The sequence below is a fragment of the Pinus tabuliformis genome, chromosome 2_2, assembly GCF_031772625.1.
Source record: "Pinus tabuliformis cultivar Carrire ecotype Pingquan chromosome 2_2, CPIR1, whole genome shotgun sequence".
In the NCBI taxonomy this organism is placed as follows: Eukaryota; Viridiplantae; Streptophyta; class Pinopsida; order Pinales; family Pinaceae; genus Pinus; species Pinus tabuliformis.
In genome coordinates this window covers 821,813,187-821,839,233 of record NC_142300.1, presented here as the reverse complement: position 1 = coordinate 821,839,233, position 26,047 = coordinate 821,813,187, and the positions used below count along the sequence as shown (strand labels likewise).

The 26,047-nt window shown below is 39.3% G+C and overlaps 1 protein-coding gene across 1 annotated transcript in view; it reads right to left on the bottom strand.

Moving 5' to 3' along the window:
- CCS (copper chaperone for SOD1) overlaps nucleotides 1–26,047 on the bottom strand; it is a 149,138-nt gene that overhangs the window by 38,688 nt on the left and 84,403 nt on the right. Inside the window, exon 5 of the mRNA XM_089405349.1 lies at nucleotides 6,497–6,720. Coding sequence (XP_089261475.1) covers nucleotides 6,497–6,720 — 224 coding nt within the window. The remainder of the gene's footprint in view (nucleotides 1–6,496; nucleotides 6,721–26,047) is intronic.

Below are 26,047 nucleotides of genomic sequence, written 5' to 3'. Positions count from 1 at the left end.
ATCAAGACAGATACCCAAAGACTGGAAGAAAGGATCTTCACACATGCTCGGATATGTGTAGAAGTAGATCTTAGCAAAGGATTACCAAACCGCATACAACTGATCCATAAACAGATGCACTGGACTCAGACACTAGACTATGAGAACACAGCCTTCAAATGTTGAATCTTCAAACAAACAAGGCATCTACAAAATATGTACCCAGAAGGCAAGAAAGGCATCGGCAGAAAGAAAAAGAATGGGAAACAACCCAAGGGATGGAATTTCCCTCCACCCGGTCAGGACGAGGAGGAAGAGGAAGTTGTGGAGGAAACTATACAAACCGGGAACAAACAGACAACACAGGTACCAGAAAATCAAGGGGAAGTCCCCTAGGACCTCAATGGAATGCAGGATAAACAGCAAACAACCCAAAAGATATGGATACTAGTGGGTACAAATGTACCCACTCAACAGACAACTCGGACTCAGATAAGGACAATGCAAGGCCTGAACCTGGTTTTCAACTCGCACTTGTCTCTGATACGCCATCTCAAGGAGAATGGCGTAGGGTGGAAAAAAAGAAGGGGAGGAAAGCCTAGCTTTCTCCTTATTGTATATTACTTATGTTTTTTTTGCATATCTCTGCTTATCATCAGTCCTTTGACTTGATGATGCTTGGTTCTCAGTAAAATGTAACATGTAATTTTGTTTTAACTAATAAAATTACGCCTTTTTCCTTGGAAAATAAAACCAAAATAGCACTTAGTGCAAAACATCGTTGAACCAAAAATGTTACAAACATCAAGAAGCAGGCTCTAAAATGCTTTTATTGTCCAAAATAACATGATAGATCATAGTATTATACTACTGCCTACAATACTACAAGCTACATCTACAGCAAATCAATGATCAAATCATCAGTCATCATTTGATTCATGATCATCCTCTTCATCCTCATTTGAAGAATGAGTAGCATCCAAGTCTGCAATGGGATTATGGCTCGAAAATCTACCAACCCAACAGTGCTCCAAGACTCCAATCAACGCTTCAAAACTGCAAAACATCTCTCTCAGAACAACCCTGCAAAAAACTCTCTATTCTCCTCACCGAACTCAGCTCAAGAATTGCAAGACACGAATGAATAATGTGGGGGGCGTGGGGGGCTAGAGTAGCACTAGAAACTAGGAAAAAAATTAAAACTAAAAATTAAAAATTAAAAAAATAAATAAATAAATACGTTTTTTTATGCCCAAGCTGCAAGCCACGGACCTTGCGAACCAGCGGAACCGGTCTCTGAACTGGTCCGAACCGGTTCAGTGACGAAACCAGCCGGTTCGGTACTGAACCGGCCTTTTCCAGTTCGGACCGATTTTGCCCTAAACCGATCAGACCGGCCGGTTCCGCTGAAACCAGTTCGGTTTTGATAACATTGCTTCAACATTAGATGTTAGATGTTAGAGGATTTTTGATAGACTGCTTCCATGGTCCTTCCATGTTCTACCAGCCAAGCTCTCTCAGTGAAAAGCTTTCCCTTGAGAGTAATATCAAGCTTTGCAATGGCTCCCTCCTAGTGATTGACAATGATAGGGATATATATATATATTCCCTCCTCTTCTATGTCTCTCTCTGACATAGAGTAGTGTCTCTTCTCTTCCCAAGGTTTGCCTCTCCACTTCACCCTTTGTCATGTTTTTGTCTTTTGTCGTCTGTCTTCATCTTTTAGCAATTACAAGAAGTCTCGTTACTTTCACATTCCAATGTTCATTAAATGTATTTTCTAGTCCCATTGCATGTTCTTTGGTCATTCATGGACATTAATAAAATTGCACCACTATTTCTCATACCACTTTACACTTTCTTTTGCAGGGCTACAGGGTTCTTTCTTGTATTTTTGTATTAGGTAGGTAGAATAGAGTTTCCTTCCACACTTCCCACTTTGTTAATGGAAGGTATAAAAGCAGTCCTAATCAATGTTGCATGACTCGTACTCATACAAGACTTGGCGAGGCATCGACTCGTCTACTCATATAAGACTCAGGAACGACCCTTATAAGACTCGTACAAGACGCGTCAAAATACAAAAAAAAACTTAAAATGTGATAAATTTTAAGCACAAAAAAGAAACTAATGACAATTCCAATCCTTATAAGTTATAAAAACCACAATATATGCAATAATTCATAACATCATCTCATATCTATAATGAGGAGTCAAATTCATGGCCAAGGAAGATGGACTTGAGCAAGATCAAATGCATCATTTATCATAAGCATGGGCATTGTGCATCATAGTGTCCAAATGAGAAGAAGAGTAAAGGGCAGTAGTAGCAAAAGCAAATGGCAACCTCTGCAGAAACTCAAAGGAATGAGTTTTCTACCAAATTCCAGAAGGATTTCTCGATGGCATCTTGCCTTTCTACCAACACATTTCCAAGGGATACTTGGTATGTGGACAATGGGGTACATAGGCATATGACATGCGCTCGATAGATTTTTCCAATCTGAAAGGGCACAACTCAAGGCTTCAAGTAGAACTTGGTGATGATGTCAAGTACTCGGTAGCAAGAGTCGGTACCATTCTCGTCTAGTTCCAATCAAGTAACCTTTTAGACTTTAACAATGCTCTGTTTGTTCCAACTTTCATGAAGAACTTGCTTTCAATTTAAGTTATGGGGAATAGGAGCCATGTAGTAGAGTTCAAGACCTAGTAGGTCCTCATCAAGCTAAAGGAATCTAACCTAGAAGCAGCACAAGTGATAGGTGGTTAGTGAAGGCAATTAATACAAGTCGTAGGATGAACCTATTCGAGCCCTAGTACATAACAAAGATGGCTTGTATGAGTTGTGCCTGTGGCACAAGACGATGAGGTACTTGCATCATAAAGCACTCCCTATCTAAGGGAGATAGTCACAGGTATTCCAGAGTTCAACATTCAGCAACGAGTATGGAAAGGATGCACACTTGGCAAGCACGCCAAGGCTATTTTCCCATGCAATGAGCATAGGTCTAAGGAGATTTTAGACTTGGTGCATTTGGATGTCTATAGACTAATTTTATTAGCGTGAATATTAGGAAGCATGTATATGTTTCATTTATCGATGAATTCTCTCAAAAGATTTGGATCTACTTCTCAAAGACCAAGGATGAGGTCATTAGCAAGTTTTAGGAGTTCAAAACTCTAGTTGACACCAAACAAGGAAGAGGATCGAAGTCTTGAAATTAGACAATGGGATTGATTATACCCCCAAGAAGTATGAGGGTTTATACAAGGAGGCAAAAATCAAGTGGAGACTAATTGTTCCAAAAAAACCAAAGCAAAATGGGGTTGCAAATTGAAAGAACTAATCCATCATAGGGACTACTAAGGCCATAACTCATGACCAAGATGTGTGAAGTGAAGAGTTTGGGTGAAGTGAAGAGTTACTTTGGTAAAATAAATTTTTATCGAGTTTATTAGCTTTATTTTAAAGGTGATTGATGGGGAAAGACTAGTGCCAAATATCCCAAAGGGCATATGGAGCTATGAAGCAATAAAGAGAACTTGTTATGGATGATAAATATTGGGAGAAATAATTGTTGTTATAACATGCAGAAAATTAGTAATGGTTGCAGATTTAATATGGTTGGAAATAAAAGAGTAAAAGGCCCTTCCAAAGATGTGCTTGAATGAACTTGAAATAACATTAAGACGAGCTCCTACTTTAGGCTGATAATCAATAACATATCTTGCAATGAAATGACATGTAATAGATAAGGTCTGTCAACCACTAAGTAAAAGCAACAAAAGCCTTAGATACAATGCACCTCATCCAAAGCCTTTTTCCAAGTGACAAAAACCACACTTAGCTTCAAATTCTTATTGCAATAGCATTAAACATGAATCCTGGGAATATAAATCAATAAGAGACGGAAGATGGAATGCCACACATAAGATGAAACTTTGCTAATCATATTGTCGTTCAAAGATCTTCAATACAAGCCAAACCAAGAGAATATCATTTCCTCAAACCATCAATGGTTAATACCAATGTTGCACGACTCCCTCCAATTTCCCTTTTCCTCCACCTCATTTCCAAAAAAGAAAAGAAAAAAATTGAAAAAAAAAAAACAAATTTTTGGACAGTTTGGGGGTTTTGCTGCCCGAAGGGTCTTATAGGGGTTCGATGGGAGTCTTATAGGCTACCCGCGGGTCTTATAAGGGTAAACGGGTCTTGTACAAAACCCGTCGGGTAAGGGTAAAGAACGTGGGTTTAATGACGGTCCCCTGTCCTCCCTTCTGAACCGTTCTTACCCGCGGGTTTAATAAGGGTGGTGCTTCAGTAGTCCTAATGACAGCCTATTTTAATAACTGGGCATTAATACAATATATTTATTTCATCCTCCTCTCTAATATCACTGTTAAGTAAACTTGCTCTGATAGAAGATTGTCATATATCTACAAGTAACCTACATATTGGCATCGGCTATAAGAATGACTATATACAAGATCCACACTAAATTATATGCTATTAAGTGTGACAACTAGTGTAGATAATATCGGCGAAATATCGCCGAATAGCGTAAATATCGCGATATTTTCGGCGAGCCGAAATATTGCGATATCTGAAAATATCGCAATATTTCCGAGATATCGGCAATATATTGGTAAAATATCGCCAAGCGTGTTTTTCCGTGGCTAGAGAAAGGAAAACTTGGTTTCTTTTCTTCATTTTTGTTTCTGAGTGTTATGGAAGGAAGGAGAAGAGTTTTGTGGTGGTTGTCAAGGAGGGTTTGAGGATCAAACAACGACTATCACCACCAACTAAGATTTTTTTGTGGATCAAAGATTGAAGAATAGTGAGACAAACTTCATTTCTTCCATTAACAGGTATGTTCTTAAAAACCCCCATGTTAATGATTTTTTCATAGATTTAGGGTTATGTTTGCTTGCCTCTTTGCCTACCAGCATTTTGTTTCTTTGTTTTTTTCCATTTGCTATGATTTTCATGCCCATGAACCAATGCAAGGGTTTTCTCCATATTTGGACAGCAAGCTTCATTTTTTTTCCAACTTTCTTATGCACCCTCTTATTGCCATTTTTCATTCACATTGCAAAATGCAAATAATGTAGTAATTTTTTTGAATGAGGTGGTTATTACTTATAGTTATTATTTTTTCATTTTGTGTTGGGGGGTTTAATGCCAATTTTTTGTTTTTTTTGTGCCCTAGGTTTGAATTAGTTCACTACAAATGTCAAATATGCCAAAAGCCTTGGAACCATTTTGGGAGTATGGGGAGGTTGTTGGTGGGGCAAATCAGGCATATATATCATGCAACTTGTGTGGGACCAAGATGTCAGGCCGGGGTTACACGATTGAAATATCATCTGGCTAGACTCTCTGCATATGATGCACACGTAATGCCTTGTATGGTTTCTAGTGCAGAGGTTACACAAAAAACTCGTGAAGCAATTGCTGAACAAGACAAAAAGAAAGCTGCTAGGGAGAGGCCAATGGTCTCAGATAGATAGCTGCTAGTTTTATTTGTTTTGCAACTTTTGCTACATATAAGTTTATAACTCATGATGATGAAATACTTTTAAAGTTTTATACATGTGAACTTATTTTGTTTGAATCCTTGATTGGACAATTATCACTATCAAGGATCAGCAAGATATGTGATGTTATTTTGTTTGAGTCCTTGATTGGACAATTATCAGAGATCAGCAGGATTTGGTATCGCCTTTGAAGTTTGATGTATCATTTCTATTTGACATCATATATATCAGTGTCTTCTTCATATTCATGTGCCAATGTGTTTAGTTCATGTTGTTATTACTTTATATGTTTAGAAATCTGAAAAAAATGAATATATTATGCATTTTTTATGCTTGCCGATATTTGCCGATATTTTCGCTGATATTGCCGATAAGATATTTTCTGGACCCTCACCAATATTTTGCCGATACCGATATTTTCAACACTGGTGACAACCAATCTGGCTCACCAATTAAATATCCAAAATAATTAGAATTTATAGAAATCCATATATATAGAGAGAATAAATGTATCAAAAAATGATATGATCGGATTACAAATGAGGAGCTTGTATATATACCTAAGCAAGAGTGCCCTTTCGTTAAGAGTAATGTCCTTTCATTGGGATGTGCCTCTTCACTATATGTGTGTGTGTGTGTGTGTGTGTGTGTGTGTTACAAAAAGATGCAGAGAATTAAAAGCACTTAGAAAGGACATATCAAATGAGGAAGATATATCAAAAAAATTACAGTATGCATTCGACTAGAATGGCCTAAATTTTCAATGACCCCGGTACATTTGAATGGGGTTATGAAATGGGAAAATGTTTGGAACATTTAAAAAAAAAAATGAAACAGGAAAATGTTATGCAAACTGTTCACTACCTTAAAAATTCAAATTCAGAAAATAGGAGGACTGAAATAATGTACACAATAGACAGATTGGTCATTGAATCTAATTAGTGAATTAATAATCCCAAGTAGCAAAGGTATGAAGTACCTCTTTTAGATGATTAGAACTTGAAGTGTTATAGATTTTCCCAGTGCTTGCTGCACCTTTTGTCAAATCCCCATATTGGTTTATGGACCAACCATGGACCCCTGGTGACAACCCACTGAAGTTTGCCTCAATTCTAGAGAGTTCCATATTTACTTGAGCAAATCTCACAACCCCAAAAATTGTTGGGCCTTTAAACTCGGAAACAGCAGCAGAGACCAAGAAATCTACATCCCAAAAATCAGTCTCAGTGAAAATCTTCGCTGTTCGCTGACCATAATTAATCATCAATGGAAAGTAATATCAATGAGCATTAATACAAACCGCATCTATTAGTCAAAATTCAAACATCTCCACAGAAAAGTCGAATAAATAGAAGATATTTTAACAGGATAAAAGAGAAGGGCAGTTGAAAATGCTATGCCTCAGTTGTATATAACTAAGCTAAACAATAATCCATATGTATTCAACCACTAATGTTCCCTAATACTACCGTCTACTTCGAATATATCATAAACAGCAGATTTCATCCCCAACCTGACAGAAAATTTGTATTCTTTGACTATGTAATGAACAATAGTTGACATACACAAAAATACTCAACATAGGAATGAAAGATAGTTGGAATCCAAATGAGACAAATAATATGATAATGAATGAAATATGTTGATTTGTTTCCCAACTGAATTTATCTTGTGCAATTTTTTTAACCCAGTGCCTCATCTAGAATTCTCATTCACACAATTGCAAGCTTGTGATGGTTACTGCCAATTATCCACAATAGTTTCAGCAGTCCGAGGAAGCAGTGTGCAAAATTTTTTCAAGGATCAAAGTCATCAGCCAGCATAAATATGTCATTGTAAACCCAATTTCTGCAAGTTGTATTGTAAATGATGTTAGTATGACCTTTTAATTATGTAACAACACCTAGGTAAGCCTCTGATTTTGGCAAAGGATTTAATCGTAGGAAGTTTTTTAACCTCCCTGAATTATGTGTGTTTGTAAACACGAATAAACAGCAGAGTTAACCTTCCAACTTAAACCCCAAAGATATGGTGGAATTCATTGACAGGGTCTTAGGTAAGGCCTAATGTTTATCGAGTCTTATGTAAAAGTGTGTTTAGGAATAATTTTAGTGCATGGTCCCTAGCAGTCAAACACCGTAGCTAAATAATTTTATTATAAACACACTTGGTTTCATACTAGATAATATTGTGTCACACAGTTGGGTAAATTATGAGGGTCTTTGTCTAAAGGTGTTTTCCCTTTTCAATGGTTGAATTTGTAATTATTTGTTGATTTGGGGTAGCATCGGATATGCTCTAGCCACGAAATTTGGTGGAGAAGTTGAGGCACATGAGATCTCCAATACCCAGAAAGGGTTTGGGCAGATTCTAAACAGATCAGGAGATATTAAAATAATTAATATTTTGTATTAATATGAATCTGTGTTAGAGTGGTCCAAAAGACATGGATCAAGCCAGATCTAATCTTAGCCATTGATTAGGGACTTAATCTCGGCCGTTGAGATGTCAACAGGAAAAGTATAAGAGGAGGCTTTAGAGTCACTTGGAGAGTACACCAAATGATCAGTCATTCTATTCTCTAGAGCGGGGTTTGCTAAGAGAGATAAAATCAGTGATCGGGAGAGCAGTTGAGGGGAATTGAGTACAGGGAAACATAGAAGGTAGAGATTGTGCTGGGAGAGCAGTGCAGCAACCAGGGAGGGTGACGCAGAGCCAACAAGGGCTCACGCAGGGCCATGCAGAGGCAGCCAAGTGCTGCGCAGAGCACTAGAGGGGCCAGCGTAGCTGACACAGAGGCTCCCAGAGCTGACGTAAGGCCAGCGTGAGACAGAGAGGGGCTGACGCAGTCCAGATTGGGCAGACACTGCGGTTGCAGGAGCAATTTTGTGTTGAAGAGCTGCCGAAAGGATTTTCCGGGGTTTCAGCCAAGAGATTTCTCTCAAACTGTGAGGTATAACTGCTAAGGAAATTCTTTGTTGGGTAGGCTAGTTTCGGCACCCAAATTGTACTCTGATATTGCTTAATAAGAAAACCCTCATATAGCTGTAACGGTTTTCCCGCATTGAGTTTTTCCAGGTACATTGGTCAAAAAATAATGGTGTCATGTGGTGTGTTTGTTCTTGTTTCTTTCAGTTGTTGATCTGTAATATGTTGAGCATGCACTGGTGTTTATTTTCAATATTTACTTTGTAAATAACTTGTTAAATAAAAATAACAAGTAGGTAAGAATAAATCAGAAAAAGTGCATGAAGGGTTTCTGAACTAAGTAAACTTAGAAACTTCAACATTATTTTGATGTAAAAATATTTTGGTGTATGGTTCCTCGCAATCATAAACCATGGCTAAAATATTTGAGGGTGGTAAAATTATTAAATCTCTTCTAGAGTCAATTAATTAATTTTTCTGGTTAAATTAAATCAAAATCCTAAGCTAGTAAATTAATTAATTTTGAGTCAAAAAATAATTATAGAGAAATTAATTTCTCTCCAAGTGGAAAATAATCAAAAATTCGTAGGTCAAAAAGAAGTTAATTTTTGGAGGTGATATTTAAAAAAAAATTGAACCCTTGGGCTTTGTTGATTAAGTCAAAGTCAAATTTTTGAGGAAATTAATCCAAAATATTAACTTTTGGATTAATAAAAAATTGTTTTTAAGAGAAACTCGAATTTTTCCTCAAAATAAAAAAATTTCGACAATGGAGATTAAAAGATGATGAAGATATTTTCAACGGTCAAGATTATTTTGACGAGGATCAAGCCAACTAGTCGTTATATTCCACTTGGAGGGGTTTTCTTTATATAAAGAAGTTATTGAACTTCTATTTGATATCTTTGGATGAGGAAATTTTGTAACGTTTGTATTGAGCTAATGCTTTGCTGGGAACATATTTTTATCATAATAGAAAGACTTTGGAGTGTAGTTCATGGTGTTCTTCTATCTATTGATCTGTAGTATGTGTTAGCCATGTGTTTATCCTACATTGCGCTGAATAATTTTTAAATTGGTTTTTCATTTGTCAGTGATAAGAACATTCTATTGATATGAGTTATATTTGGTGATCTGATTCACTATATGATCTAACAGTTTGATCTTGAGAAATTATAGAGATTTACAGGTACGCTAGCCCTTGGGCTCCAAGTTCACAGACTATGGAGAAGAGTCAACCTTGTTTGGGCTCTAAGCTTTCGTTGTGGTGAATTATTTTGCAGAAGGGTTTCGGTTGATCAATATTTCGAAATTATTCATCCATTGCAATTTATTTAAAAAATATTCTCAAAAAAAATTATTAGATCTTGGGCTAAAAAGAGTTAATTTGCTATTGAGAGCTTGTAATTTTAATTTGTAAATATTGTAAATATTTGTAAATTATTTTCTAACCCTTGGTTTGTTTTGTAGCACTTGGGTATTTGGGGTTTTGAAATTATATATATATATATATATATATATATATATATATATTTGAGTTTGGAATTCTTTTATTCATTTGTGGAGGTGATAGCTCGAGGGTTTGAAGCAGCAATTATTTCTAGGTTATTCATCCAAGCAAGTAAGGCTGATCTAGGGCCTTGAGGGTAAGATCTAGCCTCCCAAGTTTCCAAAAACTCAACATCTAGTTGAAGAGAGAATCCATCTAGGCTTTTGAGGCTCCAAGGAAGTGATTATTGGCATTTTTGTGTAATTGCAAGGTTCCGAAAATTTCTTAAGGCCTATAGGCCTAGTCGTTGGCCCCTTTCTACCTAGCCGTCAGCCCCAAAGGGCTTTTCTAGCCTTCGCCCCCCCCCCCCACTCTCTTCTTTGCAGTTGCCCTTTTCTCCCTTCCAAGGGTGTCGCAGCCCCTTCCTAGGCCCTCAGCCCTCTCTCTTCCCTTGGCCGCAGCCTTGGGCTGCCTCTCCAAGCCCTCGGCCTCCCTTTGTGCCCTTGTCGCATGCCCTAAAAGGTGTTTTCCTTGTGCCATGGCCCTCCTAGGGGCCTTCCCTTGCCCTATGTCAGCCTTCTAGGGCTTGATGCCAACCCTTGTGGTCTTCTTTCCCTCATTCAAGGTCTTTTTAAGCCTTTCTCCCTCCATCATTGCCCTTCTTTAGCCTCTAGCCTCCATATTTGCCTCTTCTAGCCCTAGTGTCTGGGTTTTCCTAGCCTTTTAGACTTGCCCTAGCCTTATATTCAGTCATCTATGATTTTGCATTGTTTTAGTGGACTAACATCTTGTGTTGCAGTGATTTTCTTGCTAACATTGTGGTTGCAGAAAGTGGAAATCATCTCCAAGGCTTCTAGCCCTCATCTAGGCCCTTAGGCCTCTTGGTTTGCTTCTCTATCCCTCATTATCTTCTCTGATTTTCTATAGCCATTCATTCAGTCCCATGAAACTAATAAAAAACATTAAAAGTGACCAAAGATCATTAAATAATCACTTAAATTCTTTAGCTAATCATTGGAGCTTATTTGGCATTAATTGTTTGGCACCTTGTTGGTTTTTTGGAGGACTAAATCACTGATTTTCTGAGTTGATATAGGTCCGATATGTACTCTTTTGAGGTTTGATCTGAATGTTAAAAGTCTGATATATAGCTTATAAGTGGTCATAAAACTAATTGCCAATCATTGGAAGGTCTCTTGCTTTGATTTTCTTGCTCAATCTTGACATCTTGCATCATTTTCTAAGGGCTGATATAATAATTTCAAAGTCTGATATAAATTTGCAAACCTCTAAATACAAGGTTGCAGCAGTAATAAATTGCATTAAAGGCTCTAAAAGTAACTAAGGAACAAATCTAATTCATAAGAATTCATTGTTGAAGTCATTTGAGATTAGAATTTGATCAAAAGATCATTAGTGTCTTGTCAATTTTGCATCAGCATTTTGCATTCACCTTTTGGCATCTTTGCAATTTGCATTCAAGTGCCCATAATTGGCATATGTGTTGGCTAAATTGCTCTAAGAAATAACATTGTGGTTTAATGCTCTATTTCTCTCATTGATAGCTAGCATCATCGTGACAATGGTTCTAAGGAATATCTTTACATGTCTTTGCTATCACATTGCTAAAGAATTGAATAATTTGTGGAATAAGCATTTCTTGTGGAAATTTCTTTTGTGACAAGTGTAACTAATATTGTGTATTGCAAGTGAGCACCATATCTAAGTTTACATTCTTGCTAGTCACATCAATCGATAATCATAATCGTGATAAGAGTATTCTTGTGGTAATCTAAAAGAATTGCTAATTTTTTTAAGCTCTCTACCTTGTGTATCTAATTGACACATTGGCACTCTATGTTGATTGGCATTCTAGCATTGTTGAGAGAAGGATTGAATTTGTTTATTTCATGAGCAATTGTCTATTGGTATCCTTGGCGCCTTCTATCTTGTTTAATTGAAGCTTTTCCTCTTTTAGTGAAGATTGTCATTACGCATTGATTAAGTACTTCATTGTTCTAAATTGAATATCATTGTAATTTGTCTCTAAGTGCTTAACACATTTAACAATCTCACTAAAGGTAATCTCTCATCTTGCATTTGCATCCTAGGATTAGCATTGCATTTAATTAAATTAACTCCAAGCATAAGCTTGGTTGAAAGACTCTAGGACCACCTTTTTTATCTAGCTTGCAAAGTCTAGACACTCATTAGTGGTTAACGCGATGACCTTGCAGTCGTCAGAGCCACAGTCTCTACAGTGTAGACATCGGGTGGTTAGATTCCCAGGGGAATTATCATTAATATAGCCATTGTTATATTTTCCTGGGCTTCTCTCCACAACCTACTTTAGAGACTAGTTTCAAAACAGCGAAGGGAAGGGATTCACCTTGTTAGGCATCTAATCTAAAATAAACCAAGATCTTGCATTTCACTCAACTTTTAGGTGTTGCATTTCATATAGGATAGTGAAGCATCCTAAAGCAGCAATTGTTCATCTGGTGGTTTGGTATATAATTAACGTAAAGCAAGTATTTGACTCCATTAAGGCACTGGTCTTTCAAGATAATCTAATCTAATCATCAAACTTGCTAAATTAACCAAGTTGCTAGGCCATTCAGTTGTGTCTCCCAGACTTGTCAGTTGTCGACGGGTCTTTCCATCTTCACATTTCATAGGGACTACCCCCCATAGCTTGTTGTAGGGAGACAGCTAGAACGGAGAGGTCGGGGATCAGAGTGACAACCCCCAACCTGATCGTTGTCACATCTCGCATGTACAATTTGAGTGACAACACTGCCCAATTGTAATTGGTGGGTAATTGGCGTGATTTCCTTTTGCAATGGAATGATCTTTACCTCACATCAATGTATGACAAGAAAAACATCAATTTCCATTGGAATTTCTAAATTTTAAATGGGCAAAGGCCAGTGTGTAGTCAAATACCATCATAAAAAATCTAAAAAAATGTGGCAAAAACCTAGATCAAACAAGGTCTAATAAGAGAGTGGCCGAAGGCTGATATCAGATTTGGCTCTGATGCCAATGTAGTGAATAATAGTTCAAATATAAAAAAATAACCAATAGGAATGAAAGATAGTTGAAATCCATATATGACAAATAATATATATTTGAGAATGAATGAATGAGATATGTTTATTCATTTCCCAACTGAATTTATATTTTGATTTTTATTAACCCACTGCCTCATCTAGAACTCTTGTTCTACGCAAATACAAGTGTGTGACATTAGTACCAGAGCGCACTGATGAACCAAGTGGTAGAGAACCAACAAATATATATATATATATTCCACAAAAATTGTCCTTTAGGAAACCTTGTAGATATTTCCTCACATTTCGTGAATGACACCAAGGGTAAATGCTGCCAAAGGACAGCACATGCTCCTAGCCAAAAACAACTCTACTAGAGTTGAACTATCTCACCCTTGAAACTAGTAGGTTCAAAGAAATTGAGCTAACCCACTATGTTTTTATTTTCTTAAAACATCCTCATTCAAAACGTCCATGCACTTCCTCACATCCTAAACTAAATGTGATAGAGTATAACATGTACTCCTAACCTAGAGGGGCTCTACCAAACTTGAACCCATGACCTCTCAATAGTCTCTACCTTGAAACTAGTTGGTTTAATTTTAAACCAATTGAGCTAACCAACTAGGCTTATATATATATATATATATCACTTCCTCACATCCAGTAGATGGCACTCGACCTAAATGTGATCAGAGTATAACATGTACTCCTACCCTCAAAGGGCTCTACCAATGTTGAACGCAAGACCTCTCAGTGATCTCTACCTTGCAACTAGTTGGTCCAATCCAATTGAGCTAACCCACTAGGTGCTTATATATATATATCACTTCCTCACATCCAGTAGATGGCACTTAGCCTAAATGTGATCAAAGTATAACATGTACTCCTACCCTCAAGGGGCTCTACCAGTGTTGAACCCAAGACCTCTCAGTGATCTCTACATTGCAACTAGTTGGTCCAATCTAATTGAGCTAACCCACTAGGCGCTTATATGTATATATATTACAGTCATAGCCAACCCATACACCAAATTAAGACACCCCTTTGATTGCAGGACAATGGATACCCCTCCACACAACAATTTGATTACTAAAATCTACAGAGATGTACATATTCTACGCCCCTCTAGATTTGTACCTATGACCTCTTAGGAGGAAACACGTGTTCTTAAGTATAAGGCTTGTTACCCACCAAAAGTGGGTAACCCCATGGGAGAATTTTTTTCTCCCACACATCGCATCTAGTCGGTTGGCCCACAGCCCCTAACAGCAACCACTAGTCGATGACAATTTGTCATTTCATATATATATATATATATGAAATGACACATTGTATATATCACTTTCTCACATATGGTGGATGGCACCCTGCCAAAATGTGATCAAAGTATAACATGTACTCCTACCCTAGAGGGCTCTACCAGACTTGAACCCTTGACCTCCCAATGATCTCTACCTTGAATCTAGTTGGTTCAAGCCAATTGAGCTAACCCACTAGCCTTATATATATATATATATATATATATATATATATATATAAAGGTCATAGCCAAGCTAAAAACCAAATTAAGATAGCCCTTTGATTGTGGAACAAGGGACGCACCCCCTATCCCCCCCCACAAAGCAATTTGATTGCTAAATCTATGGAGGTGTACATTCTCTACCCCATCTAGAATTGTACCTATGACCTCTTAGGAGGAAACACATCTTCTTAAGTATTAAGGCTTGTTACCCACCAAAAGTGGGTGAATTCCATGGGAGAAATTTTCTCCCACACTTCAAATATGGTCGGTCAGCCAACAACCCCTGACAGCAACCACTAGTCAATGACAACATGCCATTTCATCTCTGCCACTTGCATCAACGATATTCCTTGTTTCTTCTTAAGTACATTTGCCAACCAGCTCATAAAATGTCGAGAAATTGCCATTGTTGCCAATAGTTATAATGAATGTCTCTGATATTGGAGGACGACCTTGAAGAGAAACAAGTACCAACTCTCTATCAGACAAATTCTCCAGTAGTTAGTAATTGATCCCTAAGTTGTGATAAACTCATGAAGTATGGTTGCATAGTCTCTCCCTTGTTCATCTTTGTGAAAAATTAGAGACCCAAATCCCCTACTGCAACAAATTGATATTACTTCTCCTACGTGTTAATTCATGCAAGTTATTTATTGTGTGACGTTGTAAATATCGAAGTAAATACAACTGTGGCCTTCACTAATTAAATTATATGCAAAAACAAGAACTGAGCAAGAAGGTATAACCATGCACACAATTGCCACCGTTGTTTTGGGACAAATGTCCCCAAAAAAACCCAACGAACCAGTGCAGCAGTTGAGGGTTTGTATTATTATGCAATAGTTTTTGAAATACAATTTTTGGATGCCTTACTGGCTATCTGATACAGAGAATCTAACTAGCAGAGACATTAGTGAGAAATGCCTCACACTATCACTGGAGATTCAATTCTGATCCAGGCTCTGGATGGCAAGCCCCATACTGCCTCTATGTTGCCTCTGCATCAACCTACGTAGTTCAGCGTCACAGCGACATGGAAACTTTTAGGGGTTAATATTTGCAACTGGGCTAATATTTCATGTTTTCTCCAAAAAAAAGTTTCACTTATTTCTATTTTTTCTAAAAACGATTCGCCCAAATTTTATAGTAAAAAAAAAAAAACCTTAAAAATTGCCAAAATTTTATATAGACCATATAAAATCCTTATAAAGTTGAATATTTTAACAAAAATATTGCTAAACATTTTATAGTTTTCATATAGGGGACTAATAAGATTCGCCAAGGTTTCTACACTTTTAGATAAAAGTCCATCCTTAAAATTTTCCTTGCATAGCTACTAAGCTCTATGTCACCCTTCTTGCTGATCGATTTGCCTCTAGAACTTCGACTCTTTGCCCTTCCGGTCTCACACTCCGGCTTCTGGCTCTAAAACTCGACTCTCCAGCAAATTTTGAATCTCCTCTCAGGCTCTGCGCTGCCTCTGCGTGGCTCTGCGCTACCCAACGTGGCTTTGCATTGCCTCTTCTAGATCTCTCTCTGCCTCCTTTGTAATGTATCCTCGGATCAAGAAGCTCTCCAACCGGAAAACTATCTGTGCCCCTCACTAGAAATCTCCTCGAGGACTTCTCCGGCAACTACTGCGCTGCTCTCTTGAGAAAATTGATCTCTAATCTCTCACTTGATGTGTCTTCCAAATGCCCATCAAGCCTCTTCTTATAATCTTCCCGTTGAGAACCAACGGCCTAGATTAGATTCTAATCAACGACTCAGATCATTTTGGCCTGATCCTCGTTTTCTTCTAGAAGTTTCACCCCAGTTTGATTAATACCCTTTAATTATTTTAACTTCTTAAGTTTAGACTTAGGCCTCCATTAAAAATAATTAATTATTTTAATAAAACCTTCTCTTGGTAGAATTTCCCAAAAAGATTTCTGGGTATTCTAGAATACATGTGTCCAAGCCTCCCTGCAAATTTTGAGGCTTAGAGCACATCCGATGCTACCAAAAATCAACACTCCCTCTTAGCAAGGAATGTGCTCTAGTAATGCAACATGTTGAAGCATCACCCTGACTCTGTAACATCTCCCTCTGTGTTGCTGATGGCTGACATCACTGCCCACCAACTACTGCGTAAATGTTGCATCTTTAGCGCTGCTAAATCTACCACTGCGAACACTGCATCTGTACTACAACCTTGTAAATGTTGCATTTGTGTTGCTGCTGGCCCTGCCTCTACCAATGCTGGATCTGCATTGCAACCTTCTCCAAATGTTGTTGCTACTACATCAACAATGAAAAAGCATCCAAAATTACTGAACAGGTGTTAAGTATGATGCATCTGTTGCTAGAGTTCTCACTGTTGTTAGTCTTTGCGTTGTCACTGAAGCCACTGTGCTGCTACTGACTCTGCTCTATGCCAACACTAGCTCTGCGCTGCTCTGATTCTGGCGCTCCTAGCCACTGCAATTGACTCGGTCCATCCTGCTACTTCTGATATGGGCTCCCGTAGCAAGGTATTGATCCAAGAGGTGGACTCCTCAAGGATCCTCCCCATCTGCAGTTATTTCAAACTACAGTACTAGATCACCCCACCTCTCCCTTGGAGATATTTGGGCAATCATGGTGAACTCCTCTTCCTCGAGCTTTGCAGTTGCAGCCTGTGGATCATGTTTCACATCCTTGTCCTTCTTCTTGAGAGGACACTGCATAGCTTAGTGACCAATTTCACCACACCGGAAACATTTGATGTTTGAGACATCCTTCTTCTTGCTCCTGCTGCCCCTTTGATGCAAGGGCTGCATTTTTTTCCTCCTCCTTGGGCTTCGTCCCACTGCTGCTATTGCTATCAAGTTTGCACTTGACTAAGTCTCGCCTCATCTCTTCCTGCTAAAGAGCGGCCAATATTCCTTCCCAATCCAGAAATTTCTCTCTACGCATGATACTCTAGACAAACACTTGCCTTTCTTCTGAAACTAAATTCAGGGCCAACCTCACCATATCTATAGGTTGAGAGGTTGATCCTACAACTGCCAACTGATCTCAGACTTCCTGAAGCTTTCACAGGAACGGATCAATGTGTTCCCCTTTCTCCATCCTAGCTGATCTCAGCTTCTCGTCCAAGTACATCTTCCATAGCTCGGAAGATCCTTGATATAGCGTAGCCAAGGCAGCCCACATCTCTTTGGTTGTCCCTTTGCCAACAATGTGACATACTACATGATCCCTCACTCCAATGAGGATCAACCACTTGGCCTTCGCCATTTCAGCCTTGTACTTCTTGAGTGGATCTGCATCAGCGGGTACAGCTACCACACTATCGACGTACATCTTGAGATCATGCTCATCCAGAAGGCATGAGATCCTGGCCTTCCAGATCACATAGTTGGATGCGACATTCAACCAGTCTTGATCTCTCAGCCCATTAGCTACCATCTTTGCCAACAACAAAAAAATGTCGAACTGCCTCCTCTCTCCTCTCCATTGCTACTAGGTTGGCCTATGCACTCCCTACTGGAGTTAGTAGATCTGCTCCTCCCTATTGCTGCTCAGCAAATGAGAATTTGGACTTCTTGGTTGGAAGTCCTCTGAGGAAGAATTCCCTCAAGGTAGTCTCCTTCTCTCTTCTGACATTTTTTTGCCTCCTCTTCAACGTTGGGCTCTTTCGATTTGCTCTCTTGCTTCACCTGCGCTCTGATACCATGTGAAAATTTGGAGACCCAAATCCCCTACTATAGCAAACTAATATTACTTCTCCTACTTGTTAATTCATGCAAGTTATTTACTGTGTTACACTGTAAATATCGAAGTAAATATGATTGCAGCCTTCACTAATTAAATTATATGCAGAAACAAGAACTAAGCAAGAAGAAATAACCACACACACAATTGACACCATTGTTTTTGGATAAATGTCCCTGGAAAAACCCAATGCAGGAAAATCGGTGCAACAGCTGAGGGTTTGTATTATTATGCAATAGTTTTTAATACAATCTTTGGATGCCTTACTGGCTATCCGATACAGAGAATCTGATTGGCAGAGAAATTAGTGAGAAATACCTCACATTACCACTGGAGATTCAATTCTGATCCACGCTCTAGATGGCAAGCCCCATACTGCCTCTACGCTGCCTCTGTGTCACCCTTCTTGTTGATCGATTTTCCTCTAGAACTTCGACTCTCTACCCTTCCAGTCTCACACCTCGGCTTCTGGCTCTAGAACTCGACTCTCCAACAAATTTCAAATCTCCTCTCAAACTCTCCTCTTCTGGATCTCTCTCTGCCTCCTCTGCAATGTATCCCCAAATCAAGAAACTCTCCAACCAGAAAACTATCCCTGCCCCTCACTACAAGAAATCTCCTCGATGACTTCTTCGGCAACTGCTACACTACTCTCTTGAGAAAATCAATCTCAAATCTCTCACTCGATGCGTCTTCCGCTCACCCTGTATACAGCGAACCACTAGGGGAAGGCTGAACCACTCACCCTATGGTTGTTTATCGCTCCAAGAAGTACCCCAAGCCCCTTGGAGCTCCCAGAGCTCAATGTTCATATCATACAGGACCCTCATATGAGGGTCTCTCCATGACTCCTTGTCGTTCTCGGAAAGTCAAGAATTTGACCTTTCCCAAGGGCTTAGTCAGAATGTCAGTGACCTGCTCATAAGTCCCAATGTGATGGAGCCTTATTGCTGCTCATTGTACCATATCCCGGATAAAGTGGTACCTGATATTGATGTGCTTGAAGCGATCATGAAATATGGGATTCTCTGATAAACAGATCCCACTCTGGTTGCCGCAGAGGATCACGGTGGTATCCAACATATGTCCAAACAACTCACTGAAGAGCTTCCTCAACCAGACAGCTTCACAGGAGACCATACTCGTAGCTATGCATTCGGCCTTAACAATGCTCAAGGCAACTGACTTCTGCTCCCTGCTCATCCAAGATATCAAAGCAGAACCCAAAGAGAAACAACACCCATAAGTGCTTTTGCGATCCACCACACTACTTGCCCAATCAGCATCGGAATAACCATGTAGCCTCACATCTCCGGCAATGTATCTCAATCCATGAGTGATTGTGCCCCAAAGATATTTCAGAAGATTCTTGGCACTAATCCAATGTGAATGATGAGGCTCAACCATATATTGGCTCAACGTGTTGACTGCAAAACATATATCCGGACGGGAGTTCACCAAGAACATTAGTGCTCCTATGAGTTGACGATACTCAAAAGCATTTCCCAATTCAGGTCCGGCAGCACTACCGCATAACTTCTTAAATTTAAGCTCCATCGGGGTAGTCATGAGCTTGCAGTCCATCATCCCAAATCTTTCCAATATCTTCACCAAATATTTTCCTTGAGATAGGAAAAATTTTCCTGGCTTTTGCCAAACCTCCAACCCTAAAAAGTAGTGCATCAGTCCTAGGTCCTTCATCTCAAATTCGGAAGCCAAATCCCTCTTACATTTGTGAATGAGAGGGTCTACACCAGTCAGAAAGAGGTCATCCACATAAAGCACCAGTATGAGAGGTCTATCATCTTCAACCTTAGAGTAAAGGTTTGGATCAGCTTCACTCCTAGTGAATCTCAGCTTCATCAAATAGCTATCGATCCTCTCATACCAAGCTCAAGGTGCTTGCTTCAGCCCACAGAGAGCTTTCTTCAACCTGCATACATGAGATTCCCGATCGTGAATCTTAAACCCTTCGAGTTGTCATTCCCTATCATGAATCTTAAACCCTTCGGGTTGTCGATCATGAATCTTAAACCCTTTGAGTTGTTCCACATAGACTTCCTCTTTAATCGAACCATGCAAGAAAGCGATCTTGACATCCATTTGATGTACGTTCCATCCTTGTGAAGTAACAAGGGCTATGATTAAGCGGATGGTGGTGTATTGGGCAACAGGTGCAAATATCTCATCATAATCTACACCTTCCTTTTAAGAGAAGCCTCGAGCAACAAAGCAAGCCTTGTACTTTTTTGCACTCCCATCAGCTCCATGCTTGATTTTGTAAAGCCATTTAGATGTGACAACCGATGTGACTCGTATTCTTCATTCATAGCATCCTTCCATACTTGATGCTTCACGGCTTCTTCGAATGATGTAGGCTCGTTTTGAAAGTCCCCCTTGGTGCAATATGTCTCTCGGCATCTTCGAGAGTCTCCCTAAGCCATGAGGGCCTCTTCTTAGAGGAGGAGGGCTCTTGAGGAGGGGGATTAATAGGATCCATAGGTTCATCCACATCCGGCATAGTTTCATCTTCTTTTTCATCCTGCTTTCCAGTGTCAGCTTCTTTATCTTTCCTTGGTATAGGAAGGTTTTCAACCCTGCTAAGAGCCATATCTTCGTCAAAGGTGGCATCATGACTTATCTCAACTTCCCTTTGACCAGCCACATAAATTCTATAGCCCTTATATTTTTCGCTATAGCCCACAAAGATTCCTTTATTTCCAGATGCACCAAATTTGCTTCTTTTCCCTTTCGAAACATGAAAGTATATGGGACTTCCAAAAATTCTAAAATGAAAGACATCGGGTTTCTTACCAATGAACATTTCTTCGGAAATCTTGGAGTCTAATGCTTGATAAGGGCATCGATTTTGAACATACACGGCAGTATTCGCAGCTTCGGCCCATAGAAACTTCAGAAGCCTTTGATCACGAAGCATGGCACGAACAGCTTCCATAATAGTACGGTTCTTCCTTTTAGCCACACCATTCTGCTCAAGAGTGTATGGTATAGTGGTCTCCCTCTTAATGCTAGCTTCTCTGCAATAGTCATGGAATTCATTTGATTCGTACTCAGTCCCATTATCAATCCTCAATATCTTGATTTGCTTCTTGGATTGGTTTTCGATCATGGCTTTGAAGTGACGGAACCAAGTGAACACTTCATCCTTCTTTTTCAAGAAGTAGATCCAAGTCTTGCGAGAATAATCATCTATAAAAGTGAAATAATATAGATATCCTCCCAAGGAGTTTACAGGCATCATACCAGATATGTCAAAGTGGACCAACTGCAATATATTTGTGGTCTTGCTATTACTAGAGGGGAATGGTCCCCTTTTGAGTTTTCCTTCAGCACATCCTGGACATATACCTTCATGCTCCACTTTGAATTCGGGCATCCCTGTCACCATTTGTCTCACATCGAGTAGGGCCTTGTAATGAAGGTGGGCAAACCTACGGTGCCATAGTTCAGATTGTAGAGATGTGTCGCAAGACATGGCCCCCAATGGACTTCCTCCAACTTGATACAAAGTGTCAACCCGAAACCCAAGAGTAAAAGCATCTTTAAAAATCTTTTTCCAAACACGTAACTTCCATCGATGAATGCCACCTTGTAGCCTTTGTCTTCCATTGCCGAAATGGACACCAGGTTCTTCTTGAGATCAGGTACATATAGAACTTCTTGTAAATGAATTGTGTTACCCAGATTCAATTGAAGGGTAACATTCCCTACACCCTTTACGGGATAGGTGGCATTGTCTCCAAGAATAATCTCCAAGTTTGTCTCCTCTATCAAATTAAAGAGAGATTCCTTGTATCCGGTGAAGTGCCTTGAGGCACCACTATTAATAAGCCAATTCCCAAAAGTGTCTGGAAGAGAGGTAGTGAAGAGGGCCAATATAAGATAATACTCATTTTGCTTATTGTTAACAACATTTGATTCTTCATACCTGGAGTTCCTTGCTTTCTTGGAGGGTTGACCATTTCCCTAATTTCCCACACTCCTTTTTCCTCTGCCATTGAACCTTCCATTCCTTTGATTGTTGTTGTTGAAGTTGCCCCTGGAGTGATTGTGATCATCATCATGTGATGTGTCCTTTCTATTTGGACACTCCCTCGCATAGTGGCCAAACTTATTGCAAACAAAGCATCTTCCCTTCCTTCCACCCTTAGATCCGGGCTTACCTTTGAAATGTCCTTTAGACCCAGAATTATTTCTCCTTTTGGCATGAGCGGAGAAAGCAGTGGGATTGCCTCTATTTGAAGGCATTTCTTGCTCCACCATTCTTGTCTCTTCTTGAATGCATCTCAACATCAATTCTTCAAATCCCGAAATTCGATCATTATTGAGAATAGTGGTTCTAAATATATACCACTCGGGTGGGAGCCCTCCAAGGGTAGTGATAGTAAGTTCCCTATCAGGAATGACTTCTCTAATCGATAGAAGATCATTCTTGATCTCAGTGATCCTTAAGAAGTAGGATTGAATATCCTCGTCCTTGCCCTTCTTAATATCCTTCAACTTATTTTTGAGGAACAAAACTTGATTTGCATCACTAACCTTGAACATGCTTACCAATTTGTCGTAGATCTCCTTGGAAGTGTTCAAATCGGAGATGTAGGCCATGAAACGCTTGTCAATAGAATCTCTAATAATCTTCTTCGTTTTGACTTCACCCTTAGTGTACTTGTTCTTTGTAGCAACTAGTGCATTTGATGGAGGCTCAAGGATTTTAACCTTCACATAATCCAACACTTCTTGTTCTTCCAATGTCAGATCAAGAGACATCTTCCATCCATGATAGTCAGACTTTTCATAGACTTTGTCTTCAGCCGGGAAGTGGGATGAGGAACCCATTGAGCCTTTTGTCCTTTCCAACTGTCTTCGGTGATTTCTCTCACTCTAGGTTGGGCTTTGTCTTCACCTCAGCTCTTATACCATGTTAATTTAGGTATGTTCTATGCTTAAGAGCAATTACTTCAAATTTCTTATTAGCCCAATATCAATTTCCATATAGCAATCACATCAGCGTGATAGTAAAATGCAGATAGAACATAAGCATAAATAGTAGAAGACAAGCCAAGACAAGAGGACACAAGATGTGGCACCAGCCAGGGACAAACCCCAATGTGGGGAAACCCTTGATCAATTCTTCTTATAATCTTCAATAGTTCAACAGAGAGAGAGATAGTACAAATATACAAAACTGATATTTTATGACAGCAATAGCAAACCCTAACCAGCAAAGTCAAAGCTGGTCAAACAGGTCAGATTTGACCTCCAATCAGCTCGGTCAATAACCCAAACAACTCGGCCTCCAACAGCAAGGAGAAGCAGCCCAAAACAGTCTGAAAATCACTGTCAAACTTCGGTCAACTGCAGCCAACCCTAGCACAGTCAATGCTAGTCAACACAAGGTCAAGGAGGGGTCCAGAAAGTTGTCCAAAACTGCGGCCTGCCAAGGAGAGGCAGCCTAACCCAATCCGCACTCAAGGAGAGATAACGCTGTCCAAAACGCAGTCCAAAAACCCTCCTGCAACTTCGGTCAAACTCAGTCAACGCTGCCCTAACAGAAAATCAGACTTCGTCCTTCCACACGTGTGAGAGAAGCAGCTCCAGAAATGCGTACCCAAACAAGAGAGAGAAGGATGAGATGAGATGATGAAATGAAGCCATGAGGTCTCCTCCTTTTATAGCAACGTTGAGGTTAAGTTGGGGGTGAAAAATAACTAATTTGCTTGTTGGCCAACCTTGACAAATTGTCAAGAATATAAATAAATTCATATCTCCATATATACATGTCGGAATCGGATGATCTTTAGATCAATCCTACACCTCTCGGAGAGAGGAATCCAAGAAAAATATCAACTACCCCAAATAAGGTGACCCACATGGATTTTGGCCCTAGTTGCCAATTTTAACATGTCGCCTAACATGGGGAGATAGGTTCGCAGACTACATAGTCTGCATTCCATTTAGCGATTCTATAAGTTGAGAGTTTTTGCATGGTCAGTGTTGTATCAAGGGAGCCCACCCAAGACCCATTTGGCCATGAATGGCTCTTTGAGCCCTATTTGTCACTGCTTGAAGACAGTGAAGCATATATTCTAGGAGAGTCAGTTTTCTAACACTTGCTAGAGGTATTTGCAGGAGCAGTATCCAGTCTTGCTTCAAGGTAGGATTTATTAGCATGTTGCCTTTCTTAGAGATTGTCAGTTTGTAGTTCATTCTGCCTTTTCAAGGATATGGTAGTGATCGAGGTCTTAGCCTTATTCATTCTTTGGGAGATCAGGTGTAAGTTAGCTTTTGAGCATGGTTAGCTCATTGTTTCTTTTCTGTACAATGTGGCATAATGAGATGCATCATCAGCTCCTTGTTAAGAGTGCTTTGTTGTTCACAGATGCCCAACCTTTACAGCCCCTAGGTTACTATGATTAGTTATGTTCTAGTCACTCTAGAAGAGGTTATGATGTCCATTGTATCTACCATTTCTTATTTTTATTTTCAACTTGAAAATATTGTGTTGAAAAGAAAAAGTGTCGTAAAACGATCTTTAGTCCCATTGACCCACTTTTGTGGACATTAGTCAAACATTAATATAATCCTTGTACCTTATCTTATCTAACAGGGGGGTCAGAGAAATTGGTAGGATGATATTTTATTGGTGTGATATTTTTGAGAAACCATTCATAATCATAAAGCTCTACCATTGGTGGTGCCTTGGTAGTCTAGTTAGCAATAAAAGCAAGTATATTCCAAAATATGAACACTCCTCCATTCCAGGTCTGTCAATGAAGAATGTTAAGGCACATCAGGGTACACTTATCTGATCATCACAACCAGGTCTTTCAAGGCTCAACTAGCTATGGGAACTAACAATTTTGTTGTATTGAATGTTTTATTATTACTTGTGAAAATAGCCATCAGAAAAGGTAAATCACAGCTCCAAGTCTTTAGAGACTAAAAGCTAGTTATTAAGTGGGTAAAGGTAATATCAGTTTGCATAATGTGAATCTTAAACCTTTGTTTACCCAAGTAAAGCTATTGAAAGGAAATTTCACAATGATTTCTCTTTCTCATATCTAGTGGGAGCTCAATGTTCAAGCAAGATGTATGGTTAAAGAAAGCACTGGACATGCTAGTGGGTGAAATGGAAATTATAGAGGGCAATGTTGGTGTTGTTTCTCTAGCATTACAATGCTCACTATATGACTAATGGGAAAGTAGCCAACAACTACTATTATGCATGATGTCTTTGGTCTTGGGTCCTTGTGTGGCATGATGTCTTTGGTCTTGGGTCCCTGTTGCCACACAATCTAGCAGGGGTTTTAGGAAAGGCACATAAGGGAAAATTACTAGACCAAACGACAACAATGGGACAAAGATCCAATGTCACCTCAGTCAATGTCCCCCTGCTCTTTACAGACTTTCACCAATGGGAGGAATCTCGGTATCAGGGAAATCACTAGAATGATATGATCAGTGGAAAGGTATAAGGTGATTTCCAAAGCCCAATCAAAGGAGAGACTCAAATAATGCCTTGTTTGCTTCAAAAGCAAGACAATGGCTCTCCAAGAAAGGCTTATGAGGAGGCCTAGAACTAGGAGGAAAGGATACTCAATACAAGGGGTATACCTAAATCAAAGCTTCCTAAGGGAATGGGAAAGACCTCTCTTAGGGTTATGTAAGATGACCACCCTATAAAGGTTTGGGACCAAAAGAGAGACCTAGAAGGATCCAAGCAAGGCTTAGGGTTTGCAAAAAATCAAGGGGAACGAGATACCTATGTCAAGCAAG